This window comes from Salvia hispanica, chromosome 1 (genome assembly GCF_029641045.1).
Source record: "Salvia hispanica isolate PSC_SH4W2 chromosome 1, Shi_PSC_v1, whole genome shotgun sequence".
Lineage (NCBI taxonomy): Eukaryota > Viridiplantae > Streptophyta > Magnoliopsida > Lamiales > Lamiaceae > Salvia > Salvia hispanica.
Genome location: NC_142692.1, coordinates 8,785,062 through 8,809,624, shown reverse-complemented (window position 1 = coordinate 8,809,624; position 24,563 = coordinate 8,785,062). Strand labels below are relative to the sequence as shown.

The 24,563-nt window shown below is 35.2% G+C and overlaps 3 protein-coding genes, 1 long non-coding RNA gene, 1 other non-coding gene and 1 pseudogene across 8 annotated transcripts; 5 read left to right on the top strand and 1 right to left on the bottom strand.

Moving 5' to 3' along the window:
* Positions 1-1,483: 1,483 nt before the first annotated feature.
* Positions 1,484-4,705, top strand: LOC125219664 (Pentatricopeptide repeat (PPR-like) superfamily protein). The gene is made up of 3 exons (XM_048121708.2): positions 1,484-1,662; positions 2,126-3,996; positions 4,122-4,705. Exon 2 carries the CDS (start codon positions 2,127-2,129, stop codon positions 3,975-3,977), a length of 1,851 nt encoding a protein of 616 aa, XP_047977665.1. The 5' UTR covers positions 1,484-1,662; position 2,126; the 3' UTR covers positions 3,978-3,996; positions 4,122-4,705.
* On the top strand, positions 4,163-4,705 carry LOC148933198 (uncharacterized; annotated as a pseudogene).
* A 334-nt stretch (positions 4,706-5,039) lies between these two features.
* Positions 5,040-7,634, top strand: LOC125219666 (Exostosin family protein). Its single transcript, XM_048121709.2, has 3 exons — positions 5,040-5,754; positions 6,543-6,799; positions 6,877-7,634. Exons 1-3 carry the CDS (start codon positions 5,151-5,153, stop codon positions 7,426-7,428), a joined length of 1,413 nt encoding a protein of 470 aa, XP_047977666.1. The 5' UTR covers positions 5,040-5,150; the 3' UTR covers positions 7,429-7,634.
* A 203-nt stretch (positions 7,635-7,837) lies between these two features.
* LOC148933197 (uncharacterized) lies at positions 7,838-16,235 on the top strand. The gene is made up of 2 exons (XR_016134542.1): positions 7,838-8,147; positions 13,792-16,235. It is a non-coding gene; the product is annotated as an uncharacterized LOC148933197 (long non-coding RNA).
* LOC125219660 (putative 1-phosphatidylinositol-3-phosphate 5-kinase FAB1D) lies at positions 8,285-16,222 on the bottom strand. 4 transcript variants are annotated; one of them, XM_048121702.2, is made up of 12 exons: positions 16,097-16,222; positions 15,862-15,895; positions 15,022-15,729; positions 14,148-14,292; positions 13,718-14,059; positions 12,445-13,248; positions 11,975-12,309; positions 11,552-11,678; positions 11,286-11,441; positions 9,443-10,858; positions 9,091-9,354; positions 8,285-9,004 (listed from the first exon to the last, which is right to left on the bottom strand). In XM_048121702.2, the coding sequence occupies exons 1-12, from the start codon at positions 16,209-16,211 to the stop codon at positions 8,570-8,572; spliced, it is 4,881 nt and encodes a 1,626-aa protein (XP_047977659.1). In that variant the 5' UTR covers positions 16,212-16,222; the 3' UTR covers positions 8,285-8,569. The 4 variants fall into 4 exon arrangements, with proteins under 4 accessions (XP_047977659.1, XP_047977654.1, XP_047977658.1 ...); XM_048121697.2 differs by having other exon boundaries at positions 15,983-16,211; XM_048121701.2 differs by having other exon boundaries at positions 16,001-16,211.
* Positions 16,236-24,010: 7,775 nt separating the features above from the next.
* Positions 24,011-24,083, top strand: TRNAR-UCU (transfer RNA arginine (anticodon UCU)). The gene has a single exon. It is a non-coding gene; the product is annotated as a tRNA-Arg (tRNA).
* Positions 24,084-24,563: the final 480 nt, after the last annotated feature.

The following is a 24,563-nucleotide window of genomic DNA, read 5'->3' as shown; positions in this document are numbered from 1 at the left end:
AAAATGAAAATAATAAGAATAATAATATTAAAATATTATGTGTTAATAAGAATAATAATATTAAAATATTATGTGTTAACGGATAACACGAACACGACACGAACACGCATTGTTAACGGATAACACGAACCCGACACGAACACGACACGAAATTTTCGTGTCCTTAATGGGTCGACCCGATAAGGACACGAACACGATAAGCTCTGACCCAAACCCATTAATTTCGTGCCGGTTCGTGTCGTGTTATCGTGTCGTGTCAAAAATTGCCAGCCCTAGTTGTTAGCTAGAGTAAATAGAGAGAAAATGTAGTTGGATAATTTTAATGAGGAGAAAAGAGAGAAAAATTTATTTTCAAATATAAAAAGTGGACATCTTGAGTGAGACAAATTAAAAAGAAAAGTGGAACATTTTAAGTGAGACGAGGGTGTATATATTTATTATCATGTCTTTTATGATAAAATCTCAACTTATTTTTAACATTTTGTTTTTTATTTTTTTTAATGTGTGCTTCTTTTTATTTGCTGCCTTCAAAGTCCATAATTGCCTTGTTGTTTGGAGGAAAACCAAGAACTAGATTATAAATTCTCATCACCCATTTCCAAAATTTATGACACGAAATTTTGAGGTCCAAACGCTAGTTTGAAAATTATATCAATGTGACACCAAGCATATATAAAATTAGTTAATATTTTGAGTTAGTTAATTTATACAACCAACATTATATGTGGCAACAATATAATTTTGTAACTATACGATATTTATCTCCTGAGATTGGTACAATAGTTTACACTCTAATAATAAGAGGTAGGTGTGCATTTACTGCAATATTTATTTTGACGATGGTACATGCATGAACTTAATGAAGGATGGTAAGACGGCAAATCGCAATTTAATAGTAACGTTTTTCCTTTATTAGATTATAGGTGTGACGTTTGAGTTATCTACATAAGTGTATTTTTAATTTACTTAATAATAATAATTAATAATAATAATAATAATAGAAAAACTAAAGATGTGTGAGAATTCAAATTTATTCAAGTAACTAATGATTAAATAAATACATTCTTTGATTATTTTTTAATCATTGATTAGTATATATACATTATATTAGTATTCGTATTACTATTAGTATTTTTTTAAATATTAGTAATACTATTGGAGAGCTACTGTCAACAGATACCGACCACACACTTAATTACTTTTATATGAAACAAGAATTAACTCCAAATTTAGACTTTCTTTTACTGGAAATTCATATCGAGCTAAACAAAATGCCACATGCGTTCCAATTAGTTTATCTTATAGTAGTAATTCAGAAACTAATGAACTTGTTAGTTTAAATTGGGCTCATATTGCCTTAGACTCAGCATTCATTTTCTCAAGCCCACGATAATTATTGGGCCAATTCATAACCCAAAAGCCCAATAACTTGCTATAATATTCCGGCTCAAATAAAAATCGATTTAAAACGATTCAGATTTCAGCTGAAATTACAAACTGCCGATTTCTAAGCACAAACATGCTCAATCCGTCTAGGTAACTAGAATTCAACTGAGTTGAACATCCGATGCTTCGTTTCAAGATTCAATGCGCCCAGAAATTATAAACCCCAATCATCTCGCCATTATTTGGGAATTAGCTACTGTTTTTACTATTTCTCAGGTATCTCTTCTGATTTTGCTCTTTCCCGTTTTAATTACTTCTAAAGATTATTTCTTTGGCATCGCATTGGTTCAGCTATTCATCATGATTCGATTCGAGTTTCCATTTTTCATTTGGGTTGATTAGCTAATTTGGGGATTTTTCCTTTTATACTCCACTTTCGTAATTTCTTGATGTTTTTTGTGTTTTTGTCGAGACTTATGTTGCGAGAAGTTATGTTAATGGATGGATTGAAAATAAGAACGGAGGAAGATTTAATGATGGGATTAGTTTCTATGTGAAGGAATTCAAGATCATTGCTTTTTTGGTTGGAATAGTTGAGATAGATGCATTTTTTCTGTATCGAGATCGATGACGGTGTGACTTATCATCCATTGATTGTTAATTAGTTGTTGCATTGTGTTTAGTGAATGTGTTGTCATATAATTCGAAGGCTTGCTAAATGTTTTTTTACTGCTGCTAGAATGCATAATTCCATGTCCAACCAAGGATTCTACCGCACTGCGAAACAAGTTTTCAGCTCTACAAAATCCAATGAACACACCGCAAACTTGATCGCGGAATCCCTAATTAATTCGACCACAAGGCCTCTCCAAATTGCAGAATCTCTCATTTCCAAAGTTAATCCCTGTATCACACATCATGTTCTCTCGAACCCACGAATTCCCAGCTCTTCTTGCTTGCGTTTCTTTGAATTTTTGCGGACGAATCAGTCCAGTACTCCTCAAAAACCCGATCTTGAATCGCACATTGTAATCATTCTGCGGCTTTTTGGAGCTAGAAAATTTGCGGAGGCCAAGAATATTCTGAGTGCTGCTGTTGCAGATGAAAATCTTCGATCCCCATTTTCAGAAGTAGCTTCATTAGTGAGTGAAAGCTGTGCAGAACCCACTGTAAAGATTAAATTCTTTGATATGTTATTTCGGGTTTATGCTGACAATGGAAAGTTTGATGAGGGCTTGGAGGTTTTCGAGTACATGGTTAATAATAAGTTCGAGATTGATGAGCGTTCGTGCATGGTTTATTTGGTTGCATTGAAGAAATGCAACCGTTTTGGCTCACTGTGTGATTTCTTTCTGAAAATGGTGGAATGTAATGTGTTGATTACTGTTTATTCCATGACATTGGTTATGGATGGATTGTGTAAAAGAAGGGAAGTCGAGAAGGCCAGAAAATTGATGCACGATTTGGTTGAAAAAGGGGTTAAACCAAATGCATATACTTTCAACACTTTGATAGATGCTTATGTAAAGAAACCGAATCACGAGGGAGTGAAAGATATCTTGGCTACCATGGAGAAGGCAGGGGTGAATTTCAATGTGGCGACGTATACTCTTCGAATTAATTGGCAAGCGAAATACTTTGGTATTGAAAATGCAGTGAGGGTGTTTAAGGAAATGTCTGAAAAAGGTGTAGAGGCAGATGTTCATGTGTACACATTGATGATTAGTCTGTACTGTAAAAAAGGTGATATTAAGACCGCATTTGCTTTATTTGATGAGTTGGTGGAGAAGGGGTTGGAGCCTAATGCCCATACTTATAACTCATTGATATATGGTATGTGCAAGATGGGGAACGTGGATGCAGCGAAGGTCTTGCTCATTGATATGCAAAGCAAAGGAATAAACTTGAATCGAGTTATTTTCAACACGCTGATGGATGGCTACTGCAAGAAAGGGATGATTGATGAAGCTTTGAAGTTGCAAGCTGTTATGGAGAAGAAGGGATTTGATCCTGATGTGTACGTGTACACTATGATTGCCAATTGTTTATGCAAATTAAACCGCCATGAGGAAGCGAAGAAGGAACTGTTCTCGATGGTGGAGAAGGGTGTCGCACCAAATGTGTATTCTTACACAACACTGATCGATATATACAGCAAGGAAGGTAATCTTGTTGAAGCTACTAGAACGTTACATGAGATGGAGAAGAATGGAGAGAAACCAAGCGTTGTGACATACAACGTTTTAATCCATGGATACTGCCGAAATGGGAGGATGAAGGAAGCAAATGAATTGAGGAGGAAACTGGAAGTTAAGGGGTTGCTGCCAGATAGTTACACGTACACCTCCCTCGTGCAAGGAGAATGTATAGCTGGGGATATAGATGAGGCTCTGAAGCTCTTCCGAGAGATGCAGGCGAAGAATATAAATCCGGATGTGATAACTTACACAGCATTGATAGCAGGGTTGTCCAAAGAGGGGAGATCAGAGGAGGCTTTTGAGTTGTATGACGAGATGAAAGAAGCTGGTGTCACACCAGATGATACTGTATACTCTTGTCTTGTGGGCAGCCTCCATGCTACTCAAACTTAGTCTTCAAATCTCGGATGAGGTAATTTTAAGTCTTCCATATTCGTCCCAGATTTTTTCTGGGGAATGACTCAAAGATATAAATGTTTTGACTGTATAAAAACGATGGACTTTCATTAATTATTTCTTTTCAATTTTCTTGTACAGCGCTTGCTACAAAGGAAGGCTGCGTTTGATTTGATTGATATTGCTCGCTGGCATGTCTCGTATGCCATAGCGTGGAGAGTCAGTCCATCACATTCCTTCAGAAGCTACTCCTTATCAAGCTCAAACAACGAAGGGAGATGCTCGGCTATTGCAAATTGCTTGGCCAGAAAAACCACACTCCTACATTCTACAGCCAATCACAGGTTCACCGTTCACGTCTTCTAAGGTGATGCCCCAATATATTCCGGAGCCATGCTGTTAGAAGGGACATGGTGAGAGACTGGAACTTTGAGGATGTACTCGGCCAAAGCTCAATAATGCGGAGAAACTGCTCAAGAACGAAGGCTATGCATAGCTTCAGAGCTCGGGTAGAGAGCTACGAGGATTTGAGGTTGGTTTATGTTGTTTCCGAGTTGATAATATTCACTTGTTGTGAGTATTTGAGCATTTGTAACAGATTCAAAGTCCCTCAGACCATCCGTGTATAGCTTTTTTCAGATTCCTCTCTTCCTTTTCTTTTCTCTGTAGAAAAATGATCGAAGCAAAACCAAGTGTATAAAGGATAGGAATTCTGATTGTCTCAATTTTTTTGTGCGGGTGCAAAATACGAATTTGGGGTGGATTTGGAAAAAAAATCTCATTGAGTAAAAATGAAAAATGTCAATGTTTAATAGATTGGTTAGTGGATGAATTGGAGATGAATTGATTGTTGATTTATGGGACGAATATCTGCTAAGATAACACGCCATTTCATTTGACTTGTTATTGGTTTGGCAATTGGCATGAACGCGTCCATTTCATTTAGCGTGATTCTAATTTTCGTAAGAAAAAAAACTCAACCAAATTTTGAAAAAAAAAATCGAACTTCATAACAAAATCTTTGATGAAGGTTTGTATTGTGTCCATGTTCGTTCAATTAGTACTCCATAAATTCATAAAATTTTGTTAAAAATCCAAAATTCCACTTCTCTGTGCACACAGTTGTTTATAAATATAAATACATCTCCACAGCAACATAGGTTGAATGCAATGGCACCGCCCAGAACCCCACCCCTCTTCATCACACTCTCACTCCTATGCATTCTCTCTCTAATCTTCTTCTACCTCTACTCCACCTCCACCGTCCCACCACCGCCAAATTCCAGAACCGATCTCTCCCAAGATCGCATCAAAGTCTACGTCTCCCCCCTCCCCAGATCCCTCAACTACGGCCTCTTACAAAACTACTGGGCCCTCTCCTCCGACACAAGAATCGGCAGCCAAGTCGACAACGAAATCCGTAGCAAAATCTCGCCCAAACAACCCGTCAAATCCCTCCCCTTCCCCGAAAACCCCATTATCAAACAGTACAGCGCTGAATACTGGATCTTGGGAGATTTATTGACGCCTGAGCATCTCAAAGGAGACTCCTTTGCCAAGAGGGTTTCGGATTCTAGGGAGGCCGATGTGATTTTCGTCCCATTTTTCGCCACATTGAGCGCTGAATTGCAGCTGGTGGTTGATAAAGGCGTGTTTAGGAAGAGGGTTGAGACGAATGAGGATTATGTGAGGCAGAGAATGGTGATTGATTCGGTTAAAAAGACGGAAGCTTGGCGGAAATCTGGGGGCAGAGATCATGTTTTTGTTCTCACTGGTATGTCTTTGATTCAGTACTTTCGACCAAATGCCATAAAATTTTCATCTTTAACATGTTATTGAGTTGGGGAATTTTATTCTAAGCATGATGAAATTCTTATATTGCTTAATTAGCTCCCTTGTGTCACACATTACATATTTAGAAATGAAGAAAGAATTTTGATTTTGAGTGTTTTCTTAGGTGTGTGTGTGATTGGCCTTTTAGGTTGAGATAATGTGTTGCTAACTGTAAGCTAGCTTTAGTGCTTTGTTGTCAAAAAGCTAGCTACCGTAGTTGATAGATGTAACTCTTCATGTGCAATTCAGAGTATTTAAGTGTACAAAATGGATTGGTAGCTGATTCTGGAGAAAATTGAGATAATGAAGAAACAAATTTCCAAGGAAACAGTGTGGAGTTGTTGTTCCAAAGAAGCATGTGTATGAATTGCAAAAGTGAAGGTTGATATATTACAAAAAGTACTGTCATAGTGAGTGTATCAATCTTCATGGATCTTTCTGTATTACTAGCTTGCTTTGCTTCTATTTGGACCGTTTATTCATGTATTTTCCCTGCTCCATAGTTGTCAATTGTAATTCGTTATCTTTCAGGTATAATCTTCATCAGAGCGTGAGATCAGATAATAACTTTAGGTTATCATTGTCAATAATATCCTTATTGAGTTCTTGGGGAGTTTAATATCCACCATTTCCAATTTAGACAACCTCGGATAAGTGTTGCATGTTTTAGGTGCTTATATTTTAGTCTCTCGATTGTCAGGTTTTAAAACTTGAAGCATTCTTTGGCAGACCCTGTTGCAATGTGGCATGTCAAAGACGAGATAGCCCCTGCTATCCTCCTTGTGGTGGACTTTGGTGGATGGTACAGGCTTGACACGAAAACATCCAATGGAAGCTCTTCCGACTCAATGATACATCACACTCAAGTCTCTCTACTGAAAGATGTCATCGTGCCATACACCCATTTACTTCCTAGGCTACACCTATCTGAAAACCAGAAGAGGCCCACACTTCTTTACTTCAAAGGAGCAAAGCATAGGCACCGGGTCAGTATTCTATGCTCTAATTCTACTATTTTTCGCATCATGGTTTCTTGTTGTTGACATTTTTTACGTATCCACAGGGAGGTCTTATTCGTGAGAAATTATGGGATTTGTTGATCGATGAGCCGAGAGTGATTATGGAAGAGGGCTTTCCTAATGCCACAGGGAAGGAGCAATCGATAAAGGGGATGAGATCATCGCAGTTCTGCTTACATCCAGCAGGCGACACACCAACTTCGTGTAGACTCTTTGATGCTGTGCAGAGTCTCTGCATACCAGTCATTGTCAGTGACAACGTTGAGCTCCCATTTGAAGGCATGGTGGATTACTCAGAATTCTCTGTTTTCGTTGCTGTTAGTGATGCTTTGAAGCCCAATTGGCTAGTGAGTCATCTGAGAAGCTATTCTCGTGAACAGAAGGATAGGTTTCGCAGAAACATGGCCACGGTTCAACCGGTCTTTCAATATGACAACGGCCATCCGGGTGGTGTTGGCCCGATACCTCCAGGTGGTGCAGTGAATCACATATGGAGGAAAGTTCATCAAAAGCTACCATTGATCAGAGAAGCTATCACACGAGAGAGGCGAAAACCTCAGGGAGTATCGGTTCCACTTCGTTGTCATTGCATTTGATGTATCATATTTTCCATAACTCACTTCTTCACTTTACTCCATTTTTGTATTTTAGTGTTTTCGTTTATTCATCAATATGGGTTTATTATACCTTCCTTGATAGATCTACAGCACATGGTTTGCATTTATTTGTATCTTATATGGATTGGTCTAGCTAGCATCTCACAAATACCATCAAGAATGCCTTTACATTATTTGTGTGGAAACGTAGCCTTTTGGTTGCAATTTTTGTAGTTTGTTTTTCAAATCTAATCTTTGGGGCTTTTGAAAATTGTTCTCTTTTTTATCTTAGTATTGCATGATAAGTCAAACAATAAAACTGCAATAAGAGCAATTGTGAAGTGAAAAAAATTGGCATTATTTTTTGATACCATAATTAAATCTTGAAGGCTGAAGCAGTCCAATTTAACAAGAAAGAGTTTAAAACCGGCACCTTTTTAGCTGATGAAAAGCAACTGCCGCTTCAGAAAGGAAATAACACAGGAAAATAAAATAACAGCCTTAAACACAAACAGGAAACTCGTGACAAGAACAAGATTCATACAAAGGACCAGATGACCAATATTTTTAAATCTTTTAATAGCTTTGACCTAATAAACATCATATTCAACAATAAGCCATTTTATCACAAAATATACATCTTTGCAGCCGACAGATGCAGAGGCAGGCAAGGTTTCCCAGAAGATTTTTTCAAAGGCAAAGGCAATAGCATGAATCAGGTATGTATACCCAAACACAAAATTCTTCACCACATAGTTGCACAAGGATTATGAATCACAATCTCTATGAAAGAATTAAACTTTGGATCATGAATCACAATCTCTATGAGATAATTCAACTTTGGTCGCAGTATAAATGATAGATGGACAAATATTGTATATTTCTATCATTGAAAATATCAATAGAGGTCATATGAACTACACAATGCCATTTTTCACATTTGCTCAAGATATAAATGTATATCTATGTGCAGCCTAAAATTTTCTGACCTATATATGCCAAAATACCCTCAGAACTTTGCTGGAAAAAATAATACCAGGGTAAGAGGGGGTGTACACCGACAATCAGCTATACAATAATATACGAATCCAAAAAAATTAGTACTAGAAAAGGGCTTCATAAGATGGTGAACTGACAGACCTCAAGAAAAGGGCCCGTCTTGTTCATCGTGAGCTGGGGATTTCAAAGAACCAGCTCCATGCGTCCCTTGTTCACAAGATGCTCCATTGGACGAATCTTCATCTTCACTGCCTTTCTTAAAGGATCTTGCTTTAAATAAACCAGTTCCTAAGGAAGGACCGCAGAGTTGGCAAGGATTGGAAGATCTCCGGGAACACCAGTGATCTGGAACACTCAAAAAGTGTGTGTCTATGAACTTCCTAAATCTCTTCTTATATTCTCTTGGAGAGACAATAGTTGGCTGCACGTTTTTGGGAACAACGAGTGAAGACTTGACCCAGCTCTCGAGATATTTGTCCCAAGTATACTGCCTGAGGTAGTCTATGATACCACCCACCAATTCGCGACGCTGTGTATCCACTCCTACCAGAAGAGAGTAGTCCATCACGTTGATCGACTGATAAGCAATGAAACAAACAATAGTTAGTGTATATAGCAAATCAAATCCATGATTGTAATCCAAGAAAATTTAAAGAAACTAACATTGAGGAAATTAGTATCATTATACACAGCCCGCTGCAGATTCCGCTTTGATCTCCTGCTGACATAGAGAGGTGATATATTCATATCATTCACAAAATTTTGATCCAAAAGAACATCTTCAGCATCATTGCCAGCAGTTAATCGAGCATGCAACGCCCCCTTAAGATCATACTGTTTGGAAATCTGTCGACCAAATGAAAGATTCTCCATCACTATGAGATCGTGCCGGGTTTCCTTCCCATGCTTTGTTGCTCTTATGACAACCTACACAAGTTTAGTTAAGAATAAGCACAAGAGACTTTATGCCACCTTAAAAAGAGCCATAAGTAAGGATAGAACTAGATAAACTAACCTGGTAGATGCCAAGAATCTTAGCAAGACATGTCTGGTTTCCTTTCTCATAGCACTCATTCATGTAGTCAAAGTAGTTTGGGGCGAACTTCATGAATGACTCAAACTCTGTCCTCTTGATTTCCTTAAGGATGAACCTGTCATCTAGTGTTTTTGCAAAAAAAGATTTACTCTTTCCACCTTTAGCATTCCAATACCTACAACGGCTTAGGGAAGCAATATAACTAACTTCTGAAGGACAACATCGATCCCGCAACTGACGGAACTGGCTTGCGTATACACATACAACAGAGTACTTACGCTTCCCTGGATATTTCCCCAAACCCATAGAGACTTCTGGATGGCTTGCACCATAGGAGACTAATGATTCTAACAAATTTAAACCATCAAAACTTGAAGAATGTAGATCACCCATGGATGCAGAAGGAGAATGCATGCTATCCAAATCAAAAGATCCAAAAGAGGACCAATTAGGGGCTGTCAAAGAAAATATTCGCGGTAGGCTCTGAGAACCCTCAAATAATTTTGTATCGATTCCTCTCTCTCTCTGAACATCCGCTGCCAGATCTTCCGTTGCTACAGCATCATCCTTTAATAGGGTCAAAGCACAGGCTATTATGCTTGAGAATTCATCTTCATAGTCAGATACAATATAGTCATCCATGCCAAGAGGTATGTGCAATCTGGAACCCTCGTCAGAGATCAATTTTTGAGCTGTAGACTCTACAGCATAGCTACTACAAGATTCAAATTTTGGTAAGTATCCTCTCTGGAGATCTTCAAGGTATTCACGTCGGATATCTGTAAAGGGTGCCCAGACCCAGCCTTTACCATTTTCCAGGTTGGAGAACATAGAAAGATAATGCTTAAATCTCAAAGAATTATTCGAATCGGAACCAACCCCTTCAATGTCTGAAGATATCGATATTATACGACCAGTCTGCAATTCCATACCTGAATCGAGATTTTCCTGTTTAGAGTTTCCTTCAAGAGAATCAAAATGATCTTCTGAAGTAGGTTTCACCAAGAAATCATGGGCTCCTGCTCCATTTTCATTCAATCTACCAATATTTTCTGCCACAGTTAGTGTAGATTTATCTTCATTAGATCCTTCTACATCTCCATCAATAGGTATTTCTTTAATTGGATAGTCATCACTTCCATCAAAATCTTGCTTGAATTCGGATACAGAAATTTCCTCAACACCAGTATCAGCCTCGCTTAATGGCTGCCCGAAAATGCCATCCTCCTTCACTAAATCCGAACCAATCACCTTAAATTCTGAAGAGAGCAATGCATGTAATCTCCGATCCCATATGCATGATTCCAGCATAAGATCCAATCGCACTCTATTCAAGCTTAGGATCTTACAAACAGCACCATCTTCACTTCCATTTGTTGCATTTTGAACCTCAACCTAATAAAAAATTTAATTTATATCAAGAGCACTGTAACTATGTAATGTGGAAAAAGCATATAAAAACCAAAGTATAAATGTTTTTGTAGTTGGAAATTATGTGAAACCAAACAGCATATTATTCTAACCTACTTACTAGAGCTAACTGATTTCAACATAAATTTTCAGACTTGCAAAAAACTTAGTCATACTTAATCTAGATTTGCATACTCCAATGTACGGTAAGTTACCCATACACCATTCTACAATTGTATAGAGAAGAAACTATCGAGAAATCCATTTATAATTATGTAAAGTATAAATGCTCCTTTTTCATAAGAGAAATTATTTTAATGGTAGATAAAAAATCACTAAGAAAATAGGAGTAGGTCTAATCTTTATTAAAGCTAAAAGATGGATAAAAAATGTATAAGAATACAAATCTTACCTCAAATTGAGACCTTTCCTCTCTCAACATCTCCACAATATCAGAAAATTCCATATCTGAACCTTGAATTTTCAAGGTTACCCCAACATAACGATTTCTGAGATCCATCAAACACTTTTCGATCTCAAGGAACATTGAGATCCCTTTCGAGTGCACCTTAAATATAGAAATCAACGATACAAGTCAAAAGATGAAAGGAAGAGGTGATTCTTTAGCTAGAGCACCAGGCAAGATAAAATAGCAAAATAATTTGTGAAAGTACATACATTCTCAGAATCTTTCTTAAGAAACTCCCCTCCGCCTGAATAGTTAAACTGCATCATCTGAGGTGGAAGCGAAACTGAGTAGGTCGAAACTAGAGAGTACTTGAACATTGCAACCATGGGCCCCAATCTGCATATTTGTCAAAAATTCTGAGAGTGTATCACAGAGTAGAAAGTAAATGTAAATAGAGATGCTAAATGAAGCACTCAGGAATTGGCAAGCTCTTATTTAAGAGCCATCCAGGTAGAAGGAATTCAACTTCCTTGTTTCTTTGTATTTTTTTTTGGGGGGGGGGGGGGGGGGGGTTAATGCCATCCCACCAAAAAGTTTAATGCCCATCTCAACAAAAATTTATTAACAAATCAAATAGTACATTTCTGATTAGACCTTCCAATAAATAGCTAAAAATTTAAAATAAAGCATACCCGAAGAAGTAGATGAAATCCTTATTGTAAGAATGACCACAGCAGGATGGACTACTGAATGAAGAGTGATTCGAAAAACTCAGTTCCAAAAACTTTCCAAATGACAACCCGCAGGCGGCAGTGGATAATAATACCCTTTTTGTGGATTTTGGGATACCATCACTGAGTTTACACCGCCCACAGCGACTCCACATCCAAAGCTTCCCTTCAGTTTCTCCTGGCAGAATTTTTCTTGCAGGAAGACGTCTAACTTGGATTGTAAGTTGTTTATTGTGATGTGCATAGTAGAAGAAGTGTGCCTCAGGCGGTTCGTCACAAACTTTACACTGGAGTCTCTGCGCAGAGGAAGAATTTATGTTAGCGCCATAGCAGAAGTATAAATAAATGTTCAAAATATCAAACCAATATGACATATCAATTGGACAAAGTAAATACTCATAATTAATTTGTAAAAATCAACTTCTACAAACCTGATTGAGCATTTTATCCTGCAAAAACTTGCCAAGTGGAACATCAAAACTGCGGTAAAACTTAATATGGGAAAAACGGCGGTGCTCACAAATACTTCCAAGTGAAGCATTGCAGCTGGACATCAGGACCAATATACTCTCAGAATCTAAGACTGAATTGATCTCATCCTTGAGATCACAGTTTTCCAATGTGTCTGAAGATCCTAGCTGATGGGACTGTTCATTGTTCAGTAAATTCTCTCCCTCGCGTCTAGCTTTGGGCTTATCATAACAATATTCCGCTTCCTCTTGAAGACTAGAGATCTGAACATTATATTTTTCATCTGGACCATCCTTATTTGTTAAATCAGAATCAAGCAGACTCAGCTTCTTCTGAGGAGAGTTGGAAAAAAGAGGAAAACTATCATCCATAACTCTCTGGATAGATGTTGAAATAGAAAGACCAGGAAATGTTTCAGGATTGCATGCTTCTAATGACACTGAAGAATCGCCTTCTGGTGATAAGATCAGAATCTGTGGCTTGTCCTGATCAGACAAGCGAAAATCAAGTGCAAGTGGCTTGTTTAATTCTGTATCACATGGCATATCAGCAAAAGCAGTTGACTCATTAGTCCCTACCAATGTTGATTTTATATCAGTAAGTGCTAGATCAATCATCTCATTGGGAGAAATTGTGGAGAACATTGCAGTTTGATCTAATAGGAAAGAAGTCTCAAGCATAAGATGATATGCCATGACAACCGCACAGCGTACTACACATTTAATTCTTTTCAGTTCGTCGCTGTTAGCTCCCATCAGCAGGATCTGTGCATCATAAAACAAATAAGGTCATATACACAAGCACTTTTGATGAGCTTAAGTGAAATATCTCAGATTTAATCACATCATGTAGAATGTAATGGTTATGCTGGTACTACAGTTAAGCAATTACTCTGGAATGGCAATGAAAATTATGAATGACTCTAATATAGTCAGTTATACTCAATATTAAATTCAAAACTGTTAACCACAAAAAAATGAAGAAAGGTATGGGATTATAGCAGAGTTGTTTTTTTCATGATCAACAAAAATGTATGCATAGAACTTAACAAAGAAAGGAAGGGAGAACACACAGTAGCTATCCATAATACACAAAATTGTTTGAAGTGGAGCATAATTTACAATTTTGGTGGTGAGCTTCTCTCTTTTTGAAACTCTAACTGAGCCTAGTTCATGCATCTAAACAATAAGAACACCAATAGGTAGTAATTTCATCTTTGAAATGTGAACTTACTGTACAAGCAAGCCTAGTAGGAGCACCCTCCAGGAACATTAATGTTTTGCTTTGTTTTTTCCCACCTTCCTTAGGAGCAGCATATTCTTCTACAAACTTTTCAATACGAAAGGAGTCACACTGCCTAAGTTTTTGTCCTATTCCAACCTCGGAGGCCAATATAGGTGACCCAATGCAACGAGCAACTCTCTCCAAGCGGTGGAACTTCATATCAAAGACTAGTGTAATTCCTTTTGCTAGAATAGACTCTTGTATGTCACGAGAAACTGATTTCTCAACCAACACCACATTAGGATGGTACATGTCTATCATATCAATGATAGTTTTCAAATTGTCGTTCTCCTGTCATGGAAAAATTATGATGAGAAAAGGCAAATGGATGTTTATATAGAGGGTCATGTATGAGGTTGAAAGAATGAATTTTAATTACCTGCTGCATTGATTCAAATGATGACAAACCTCCCGCAGAAAGTTCAAGTGCACCGTGGATCAGCAGCAGTCTTGGGATTTTATACTTTGTTGGCATGTGTTTGTGAGCAGCATGCTTTTTGAAGACTAGCCCTTTAATCAGTTGACTGCAAAATCGACATACAATTTGAAAATTTTATTAACATAATTGCATGTAGATAAGTAAGTAGTGCTATCAGAAACAAAATAAAACCTAAAACAAACAAGCAAGCCACATGCTAATTTTCGTTCAACATATGCCCTTGCATCAGTGGTAGAAGATTTAAATGGGAACCTATAGACCTGAATATAGGGACTACTTCGGAAAAAAAAGACAACAGGCTAATCGGATGTAATAGAACAAGAAATGGTGTCTGATACAGAAGTTTTGCAATTGGAGCTACAACATGAAAATCAAAAGTTACAAAATAATAAATAATTATTCATCCATGAACAAACGACATCGAGCATAATGCCAAGCAGCCAGGATCATTTACTAGGCATATAAATTTATTATCCACTTTTAATGTTAATCTAACAAGAAAGAATGAGTTATTCAGGGGTGCTTGGTATGGATTTGCAAGAGGGTAGCAAAATGAGTGAAACATGATTGTTTGGTCTAGATAAATCATTCCCCATCTGCTCATTTTTGTTCCACAAGCCCCAAAAGGAAGGAATTCCCTAGCCATCCCCCACTTCCATCATAAAATACAAATCCAAGTTCCTTCTAAACTGCCGCCGAGACTGGCAGACTAGGTATCTAAGCTAACTTTACAAACAAAAATCCAATTGTTGAATCCCTATACAACGTATCAAACCCAATGTCAAATGCAAGCAGAACAGTTTCAAATTATTACCTCTGTGTGCGGGAACCAGTTGCAATACATTTAATCTTTACATATCCATCCGGATCCATTGCCTTACCCTCATGTGCATCTGGCCTAACATAACTAGCAGCCTCCCATGATAGAGAAGTCACTATATCAACCCAATCCTCAACGCTGTTTCCAGAAGAATAGACACCCACTGATTTCAACAGTTGACTAATGAGAGACCTAAATTTACCATGCTTCACGTCATGCATGGCTTTAAGTTTTTCCTCTTTGAACCTATGACTTCCACTGCCTTCTTCTTCAAAGCTGCTCAAGGAACTAGGTTTAGCCCAGGCCGCACCATAACCACACTCATCATCATCGTCATCATAGTTTGATACACTTCCGAACACATCATCCTCTTGGTCATCTGGTTCTGGAGGAAGCCAAAACTCAGCATTTATTTCATCATTCAAAGATGACACTTCAGATGATTCATCGACAGAAGATTTTGATCTTTCCACTTTGTTATCCAACACTGCCTTAACTTCTGCAGTTTCTGTATCTCCTTTATTTTCACTAGGCCTCAAACTATCAACATGGCTGCCTTGCTTACTATAAGGCTTCACCGCATCATCATCTTGGCGAAAACCATTTAAATTAATTGCTGAAACAGAATCATCCATGCTTCCCTTTGATGAGGAACTAAAATCTTCTTGACTACTATCTGTGCCGCTATCCTCTATGCATCCCCTGATTGTAGATTAAAAAAAATAAGTTTATAATAAAGTTGAAACAAGGGAAAATATTCAAATTGCATGGGAAGCAATCTTCCAGATCATTCTTTTCCTAACACCAATTAACAGAATAAAATGGATATTTTACCTTTCACATGAGTTTGCAACAACTGAAATATCACCTGAAAATTTGAAGGTATGAGTGACGGAACAAAAAAGAAAAACGGTGGAGATAGTTGGATGGGACAGAAAATAAAGAGGAATAGTACTGCAGTTTGATGTGGTACTTTCGATGCTTTTTAAAGAAGCAGTCACACTGATTGATGGCATTGCGCAAGAACTGGAATTTTCTCGGTTTGGACTTTCTTTATAGATCTTCTTACCGCACAACTTGCAGGACTGGATCGAAGGCCCACTATCTGGTTCTGGAGAATACTCATTCCCCTGTTCTGCGCAGTCGCTTGATTTTGCAAGCTTTTCACCACAGTAATGGCACATATTACATTCAAATCAACTTCAGCCTGCACATTCATATTATACTAGTAGTTCAGTAGAATATGGCACAAAAGATCTATTGAAATTAAAGGGAAGAACATCAAGAATTCCAACCAAGAGTTAAAAAACAACAACCAAGATTCAACAACGCAAATTGTAACAACAATATCAGTCGTTACAAATTGCCACTTAAATATACAAAATTCACCTGGCAACAGAATATAGATCTTTTCTTTCAAATCATGACAAACATTTGATATCGGAAATCAGCAGAAATAGTTCAAGAATTTATTTACAACAGCTTGGTATAATGAATACTAATCAGTTTTAAACAACAATATGCAGCCCCTCAGATGGAACAACATAATTGATTTCAATAAGACACCAAAAGAAAACAACAGAAAATTTATAGTTCAACAACCACCTGTCCACAACTAATGCGATGTCTAGAAAATTCCAATTACTCATTATTTATAATTATTTGCAATATTGAAATAAAAAAATTAGGAGATGAGCTGCAGAGTTCTGATCCAGTATTTCACTGCAACACAAAGATCATTTGAAATCACCAAAACCAAATTTGCCTACAAATTCTACAGATTAACCAAATCACTCTAAATCTCGCAATACATCACCGAAAGTCCTAAAATGCGCAGCAAATAACTACAAATCAAAACCTTCAGCAATTCACGGGGTGCTGATTTGTAGACTCTTTAGTCAACAAATCCAGCTCATTCTACCTTGATGAGGTCCAAACTAAAGCTTGAGGAAAAATAAGATGAATCAAAGTAAAGTAAATTAAATTAAAAAAGGAAGGATGTTTCCGGAACTGTTGGACAAATCCAATGAAGAAGAAATCATGACCTTGAACACTCACCAGAAAAAGAAAAATCGATTAAATTGCGTAGCCAATCTTCAGAGCCTCTGTCTTCAAGGTACAGAGATTTGGAAATCTTGACATGCAGATAGAAAAATGGGGCAGTGAATTCAAGGAAGTTTGCTGGAAGAGCGATGTATAAAAATGCAAGCAAGAAATTTCTGTCTCCCCAGTGGGGCCCACTCCGCCTTGTACACAAATACAAAAATCAAATTCTGTTTTTATGGAGTAACAAATACGGAGTATTTTATAAAAATAAATTCAATAAAAAAGAAGCCAATGCAATCATTTATTGCTCTCTCTGCATGCTTCAAAGTCAAATTCTATTTTAGTGAAAATTATCTTCCATCACTGTCTGTATATTAATTTATATATAAAAAAATAATATATTGTATTACTCCCTCTTTCTCTAATAATTCGTCATCATTTGACTCGGCACGGATTTTAAAAAATATAATAGAAAGTGAGTTGAAAAAGTTAATGATATATGGATCTTACTTTTATATATTAGTTTTATAATAAAATATGACTGTGAATGAGTTAGTGGAATGTATGGTCCACTATAAAAAATGGTAAAAATAAAATGTGACAAATTTTTAGGAACGGACAAAAAAAAATAGGTAATAAATTTTCAGGGACGGAGGGGGTATACTAATATTGGATAGAAAAAAAATCGATATAATTGATATCAATACTATAACTTTCTGAATTTAATTCATATTTATTGCTGTACCTAAAATTGCATTCTGCAACCTAAAATCGGTTATTCTGATACGTAGTATTTCTTGAATACTTATCTTCGCAATAGATAGTATAAAATCATGAAATGCTTTTTTTCTCTATGTTATATATTGCCAATTGCCCCATGATCAAGAAATCAATTGTCGTCATCTATAAGTAGCATCTTCTTAACAAAAAATATTGTCGCTTATGATACTATTTTAAATTTATTGAACTACCACAAAATTAAATAAAACGATATATGACCTAAATGCAGCCTAATGTAATTTTAGAAATAAATTGTTTGTTTTAGTTAAAGAATAAATCGGTGAAGTACGCGTTAATGGCCGCACTTTTGAATTTACAAATGTATCCCTGTATATATTTATATTCCAATGTGACTAATTATTCATAAGAAAACATATAAAATCGTTTTCGTAATCTCCTATTCAGTTTTGACCATTTGTGGATACTAGATTTCTTTTTCAAATTATGGTCCCTCTTTAGAATCTTTTCAATTCATCGTTATGTTTGGCGGTGATTAAAAGAATTGATTGTTTTTCCTGTTTTAGCCGTTTAGATATTTAATAATCGGCTACTTGAAGCAGAAGGAAAGCACCTTTTCAAATTAGATATATATTGTGAAAGTTGAGTGATTGGATAAAATGTCATTATTTGAATGTCTTATTTTTCATCCTTAAATGCAATACATGGTGAGCTGGTAAAGTGTAGTACTATCATTTTTAATTTACTTAAAGTGTTATTATGTTCTATTAATCAAAACCATTTCCACATATAATCAAGATGTTAATACACTTGTTACATTTCTATTAATCAAAACCATTTCCACATATAATCAAGATTTTAATACACTTGTTACATTTTTATTATTTTTACTTCGGAAAACAGAATTTTAAAAGTTTCGTGTTAATTTATTAAAAGAAATGGATATTTCCTTTTCTACAAAATGACACCAATAATAAATTTATTATTTTGTAGTAATTGTATAGTGTCCAAATCGCACTACAAAGTGGGTAGGTAGTTCATACACAAACTGGAGCAAGTGGAAAATTCACCTTTATTCTAGTGGAGTTTTTTATAGATAAATTTTGGGGCCTAAGATTATTTTAGTTTTGGCCCAATAATCTATTTTAGTGGAGTATTTCGATATATTTTGAGTTCTATTTGGTGAATGCAATAATTTTTGTTCTATGGATCTCATAATTTATTAATCAAACAAATTTGATTATGATTAATTAAATTAAATTATTTTCATTTTTTAATTAAAAAATTAAGTATATTCATATTTTTTGGGAAAAAAATGTCATTTACACTATATATAATCTAGTATATTAAATAATCTAACCAACCAAATACTTTACTATTTTTATCTTATTTTTAATCTTAACGGTCAAATAATACCATAAAAATCAATAATAATACTTCCTCCGTGTCCATGGAATATATGAACTATTTCATTTTTAGTCCGTTTCTAAAAAGTATATAAACTTTCTAATGTTGGAAATCTCTTTAATGAGGTGGGACACATTCTTCACTAACAATAGTACTTTAAAAAAAAATTCTTTCTATCTCTCTTACTTTTTCAGTTATGCATTAAAACTAATGCCGAACTAAATATATATATACTCTTTGGGGACGGAGAGAGTATTAACCATCACTTTACATACTGGGTTTTCACACTAATTTAATCTTTTATTCTTGATTTCAATCCATCACGACACTAGAAGATTCTCAATTTCATTTGGTATTTGGAATATACATGTGTATCACCATATGGACATAATTTCTCAAAACTTAATAGTAAAAGATATGTATATTGTGATAGTAATAGTTTCAAAATAGTCACGAATAAAAACCAACGTAAGTGTGCTTACTGTTTAGCACGCAGTGATCAGATAAAAGATTTGCTTGTTTAATTAAGAAATTATGAGAGGTGTTGAATAAGCTCACATATACTATACTATATTTAATTAAGTATATAATTACTGCTTTATCTAAAATAACAATAATATTAAATGAGATTTTAATGAGCTCATTAAATAAATATTACTCCAAAAAAACATGGCATGATATATTTTGACAGCCCATAAATTAAAAATAATCAACTAATCAAGTATTTATTTTTAATCAAATGAAATTGTGAATAATCAAAGACATAGTTTATACGGTAATTCTATTTCCAATTGATGCATGGTGCAATACAATTTTGTAACCAATATACAAGTACTTTCCAAGTTTGAAACAAAAATACTTTAATTGTCAATTTCATTGAAATTAAGGATTTTTGTATGACTGAATACAGAAATTTATAATTAACTAAAGATTAGTGGGGCACGTTTTTCTACCAAGATTTCGATTTATTATGATAGGCCTAAATTACCGAAAGTTAGATATATAATCTTCAATGGATGTGACTTCGATTAGTCCAAGGTGTACTGTTGAATAAAACGACATTTTCTTCACAACCATCTAAAATTGTAAAAAATTATCTAAAAGAATAATTTACAATTTGAATTGTGCCCTATTAGTAATTTCATAAAACTATTCATTTTTTTCTAAAAAGATCAACCCCATAAGATCTCTTAAAACTTTTTAAAATGTTGTGGTCTAATTACTATTTAGACTTTGCTTAAGGACAGACTTTTTGGCAAGAAATATTGCAGATGTAACAAATAATTTAATTTTGATTTTATTTTTGTTGAAACGTCAATTTGAGCAGATACAGACTTAATATCCAACTTGAGTACTTTACACTATCATTTTTGGACTGCCCAGATTTTTGATCTTTAGATTTTAAAGATCTAGTGTTATGTACTTATGGTTTTTCCTATCAAAGATCTCTTTTATAACAAATTAATGATGTCATGATAATAATTCGTATTGTATGATAATTGGGTTAATTAGTGATCGATCAAATTTATCATGATCTTTGGTGATTTAATCAAATCTATCTCAACTTTGCTAATTAGTGTTTAATAATTATATTAGAGATTTAATTTATCCAGACCTATAGTGATTTTATCAAAATTTTCAAACTTTAACAATTCCATTTGTAAATATTTTCACCCCAATCTGTTTAAAAGTGAATCAATTAATATATCAATCAGTTTTTAAATAGTATTATTAAGTACTACTAATTATTTATGAAAATGTATATAAGTGGATTATTATTATCCTTATATACAATTCATTTAATATTCGATCATTATAACTATTAATCTTTTATATAAAATTATTTGAAGGGTAATGGATATACTACTAGTTATCTTCTAGAAAACACGTAAAAAGAAAACTAGGTCAGCTGTAAATCTAGGAATTTGAAAGTGGATGAATTATGGAACAAGTCAAACACAAAACTTACCTAAAAGGGTGAAAATACCTAATCAAAACTGGGTCACAATTTTAAACTTACATTTAAGAAGAACTTGAACAGTTTAGATATTTCCAACTTGACCATATAGAAGTTGACAAATCCTAATATTTTTTTTTTTATTTTAATGCTAAACATTTTTTTATGTCATGACAGGCCGTGCTACCAGGCAAGTAATCTGGTCAGATGTTTATAAAATGAAATTTAGGACAAAATGCTACTACAAAATTAGAAAAATTAATTATTTTTAGCATTTCGTCACCGAAGATACACTTCATGGATGTAAACTGCATGCAAACCAAATTCAAAGATGCAAGTCATGCCAATTAATTCTTACAAGTTACAATCATCAACTATTCCTATGTTTTCAATCACATATCTCTGCAATGGGACAGCATAATTCTCAGGGTGCGTTCTACTTTTAAGTAATACCCCTTTAAATAATTCATATACTTACATAGGGAGTTTAATTTGATTAATACCATATTAGTTTTAAACGCAAAACGAATCATTATAAAATAATCCAGTTTTCATCATAAGCTAGTTTCAAGTAACACCTTTTCGAAGTAATAGCTCTTCAAATAATCATATACAACCGGAGTTGATTATAGGAGAATTCTACTTTCAAGTACTTATACCTTTTCAAATACTCCCTCCGTCCCGGCTAAGATGACACATTGCTTAGCCGACACAGGATTTTAGGAGTTATTGGTTAAAGTGTTTAATTGGAGAGAGAAGGTGAGTGTAGGTATTAAAGTAGAAAGATGGATATTTTAATAGGAGTGAGAAAAAGTGGTTGAGTGTATTAATTGGAGAGAGAAAGTTACCAAAAAAGGAAATGTGTCATCTTAGTTGGGACAAACTAAAAAGGAAAAACGTGTCATCTTAAGCGGGACGGAGGGAGTAATACATATGCTTATATAAGAGTGTGATCAATACCTACTAAACTTTCAAGTAATATCTCTCCATTTTGCGTTTAAAACTAGTTTGATATATATATGTATAAGGGTCTGTTCAAGTTTCATGAAATGAGCAGATATGGGCGTATTTCTTAGCCTTGGTGGCTGTTCAAGTTACAACTTTTACTTTTTTCGAGCCCGAGGAAAAAATATGGGCCCGCACTGTTTGATTGTGGAATACACTTAATTCAAAATTGCCGCATGAGCTGCTTTTAATTTCTTGCCTAGAATTTCATATCCAGAAATGAAGTGAAGATTACCCTTTTGCCCCTGCGATTTTTAAATCACCCCCAAAATAGAGAGAGCTCTCCTCATTTTCTCGGCTTAAAAAAAATGGCTACCCAACCCTAGATTTGGAGAAATCTATTCGGACCATCAATTCAGCGGCAAAGCTCAGATCTAATTTCGAGGTTACTGAAATTTTGGTTGCCTGCTTTCCCCCATTACCCCAGGTATACTGGGTTGTGCGGACGGCGAGTGTTGGCTGCAAGGATTTGGGTAAGTATGTCCATCGGTCCTCACTGATACAATTTGGTCTCATTGATCGTCACTACAATCAATCTTGTGATCACCGTGATTGTTCCACACTACCCCACTTCGACTCAAAATGGATCGTAGACAACCATAATTCTTCTTCCATGCCGAGATTTTGGAGTTGATGTGTGGGGTGCCCTTCAAGTCCGTATTGGGGAACTCTGCACGGAGACTGTCCCCCATCTTACTTAGGTACCCCACCCTGAAACCGTTGTCCGATTTCCAACCCGTTGCAATGAGCTCTAGTAGTGTTGCTGCTAGTATGTCCTCCTCCTTAGGAGTCCACATTCGTCTCGATCTTTCCCCCTTGCAAATTTTGTTCCTCGACGACTCACTCACAATTGGAACAAGAAAATCCACCAACCCAAACAGAAATTCATCTAAAAGCATCGTTCAACACATATACGACGTTAAGTGAAACAGAGGGTTATACATATCGTTCGCGGTGGCACGTTTTAATTTTGATGAGGGCAATTTAGGAAGTACATAAAATGGAGCCCTTCAAATAAATGGAAAATTAAAATGAAAAACGATTTCCTGATATATATCTGATACCTTGAACACTAGAAATACTCGAAATATATAACTTAATGGAACAGTAAATAATCTGGATCAGATTATTCTGGCCATTTAATTTGATGTAACTTGAACACCGTATCTTAACTACAAAACCAAATGCAATTTGTAATTATATTTAATAATATTAAGTTTACACAAAGTCTTCCCATATAGGAGTACTATTTTCTACTAGTACTACTTGTTTTCGAAGACTACTACGATTTTATAATATTGGGCCTGGGCTTAATGCAAGTCTATTTTGGGCCAATATGGTATCCACAAATAAAATTCCTTATTGCCCTTCTAATGTTTAGATTTCTTCAGTAAGTTCCAAAGGTATAAAACCAGTGTTAAACATTAAAAACGATTGCTATTTGTATTTTATATACATCATTCAAATGTTATAAACGTTTAATTGTTTTCAAAAGTCAATTCAAAATTAAATAAAACGATGAATTTTCCTTTCCCTTTTGTGTGTTGTGTGACTGATATGTGAAGTTTAAAATCAACATTCCTTTCACGGTAAAAGGATGATGAAATATTTGTCTCCAACCCTAAGAATTAATAAAATCTTACCAAAAAAATCGATTTGTATCAAAAATATTTATTTATTTCATGTTGATAGTTTCAGCTCTTTGTTCTTCAATTTTTTTCTACTCTACGTATTGATTTATACAAATTTTTAAATTTCTTTCCCCTACTCCTATAGTCCTATTTTTCTTGTTTATATCTTTATTAAAACAACCAAATATCAAAATAAAAAGCGCCCATGGCCTAATGGATAAGGCGTCTGACTTCTAATCAGGCGATTGTGGGTTCGAGTCCCACTGGGCGTGTTTTTAAATATACTTTTTTTAAAAAAATTTATCGACATTTGTTTTCAATTTTTAGAGTAAATAGATTTGGTGCATTGCTAATTAAATATACTTTTTTTAAAAAATTTTATCGACATTTGTTTTCAATTTTTAGAGTAAATAGATTTGGTGCATTGCTAATGAGATCTAAGACCACTCCCAATGGTTTGGGGATAAACTCTCTTATTTCTCCCTAACTCCTGCCACATCAGCGCCACATCAGCACCAAAATTTATCCCCAGTTTTTAGCCAACTTTTAGCCAACCTCTGCAATGGTTTCTCCCTTATTTCTCCCTAACTCAACATTTCATTTTTACATCATCACTAATTTAATTGTTTTATTTTTATATATAATAAAGCTAGCTTATTTAATTTATAAGATAAAACAAATAATAGTAATAAAGTTCGTTGTATTAAACACGGGTACACATTACAACGAAGAAAATTAAAAAAAACAAAAAA

Bases quoted from the DNA above. Each gene is read 5' to 3' on its own strand.
- LOC125219664 (XM_048121708.2), top strand. From the start codon at position 2,127: ATGCATAATTCCATGTCCAACCAAGGATTCTACCGCACTGCGAAACAA.
- LOC125219666 (XM_048121709.2), top strand. From the start codon at position 5,151: ATGGCACCGCCCAGAACCCCACCCCTCTTCATCACACTCTCACTCCTA. The intron at 5,755-6,542 runs GTATGTCTTTGA...ATTCTTTGGCAG, and splicing joins TCATGTTTTTGTTCTCACTG to ACCCTGTTGCAATGTGGCAT. The intron at 6,800-6,876 runs GTCAGTATTCTA...ACGTATCCACAG, and splicing joins GAGCAAAGCATAGGCACCGG to GGAGGTCTTATTCGTGAGAA.
- LOC125219660 (XM_089062717.1), bottom strand. From the start codon at position 16,211: ATGTGCCATTACTGTGGTGAAAAGCTTGCAAAATCAAGCGACTGCGCA. The intron at 14,060-14,147 runs GTAATTAAAATT...TTTCCATGACAG, and splicing joins CATTTGAATCAATGCAGCAG to GAGAACGACAATTTGAAAAC. The intron at 10,859-11,285 runs GTAAGATTTGTA...ATTTTTTATTAG, and splicing joins AGGAAAGGTCTCAATTTGAG to GTTGAGGTTCAAAATGCAAC.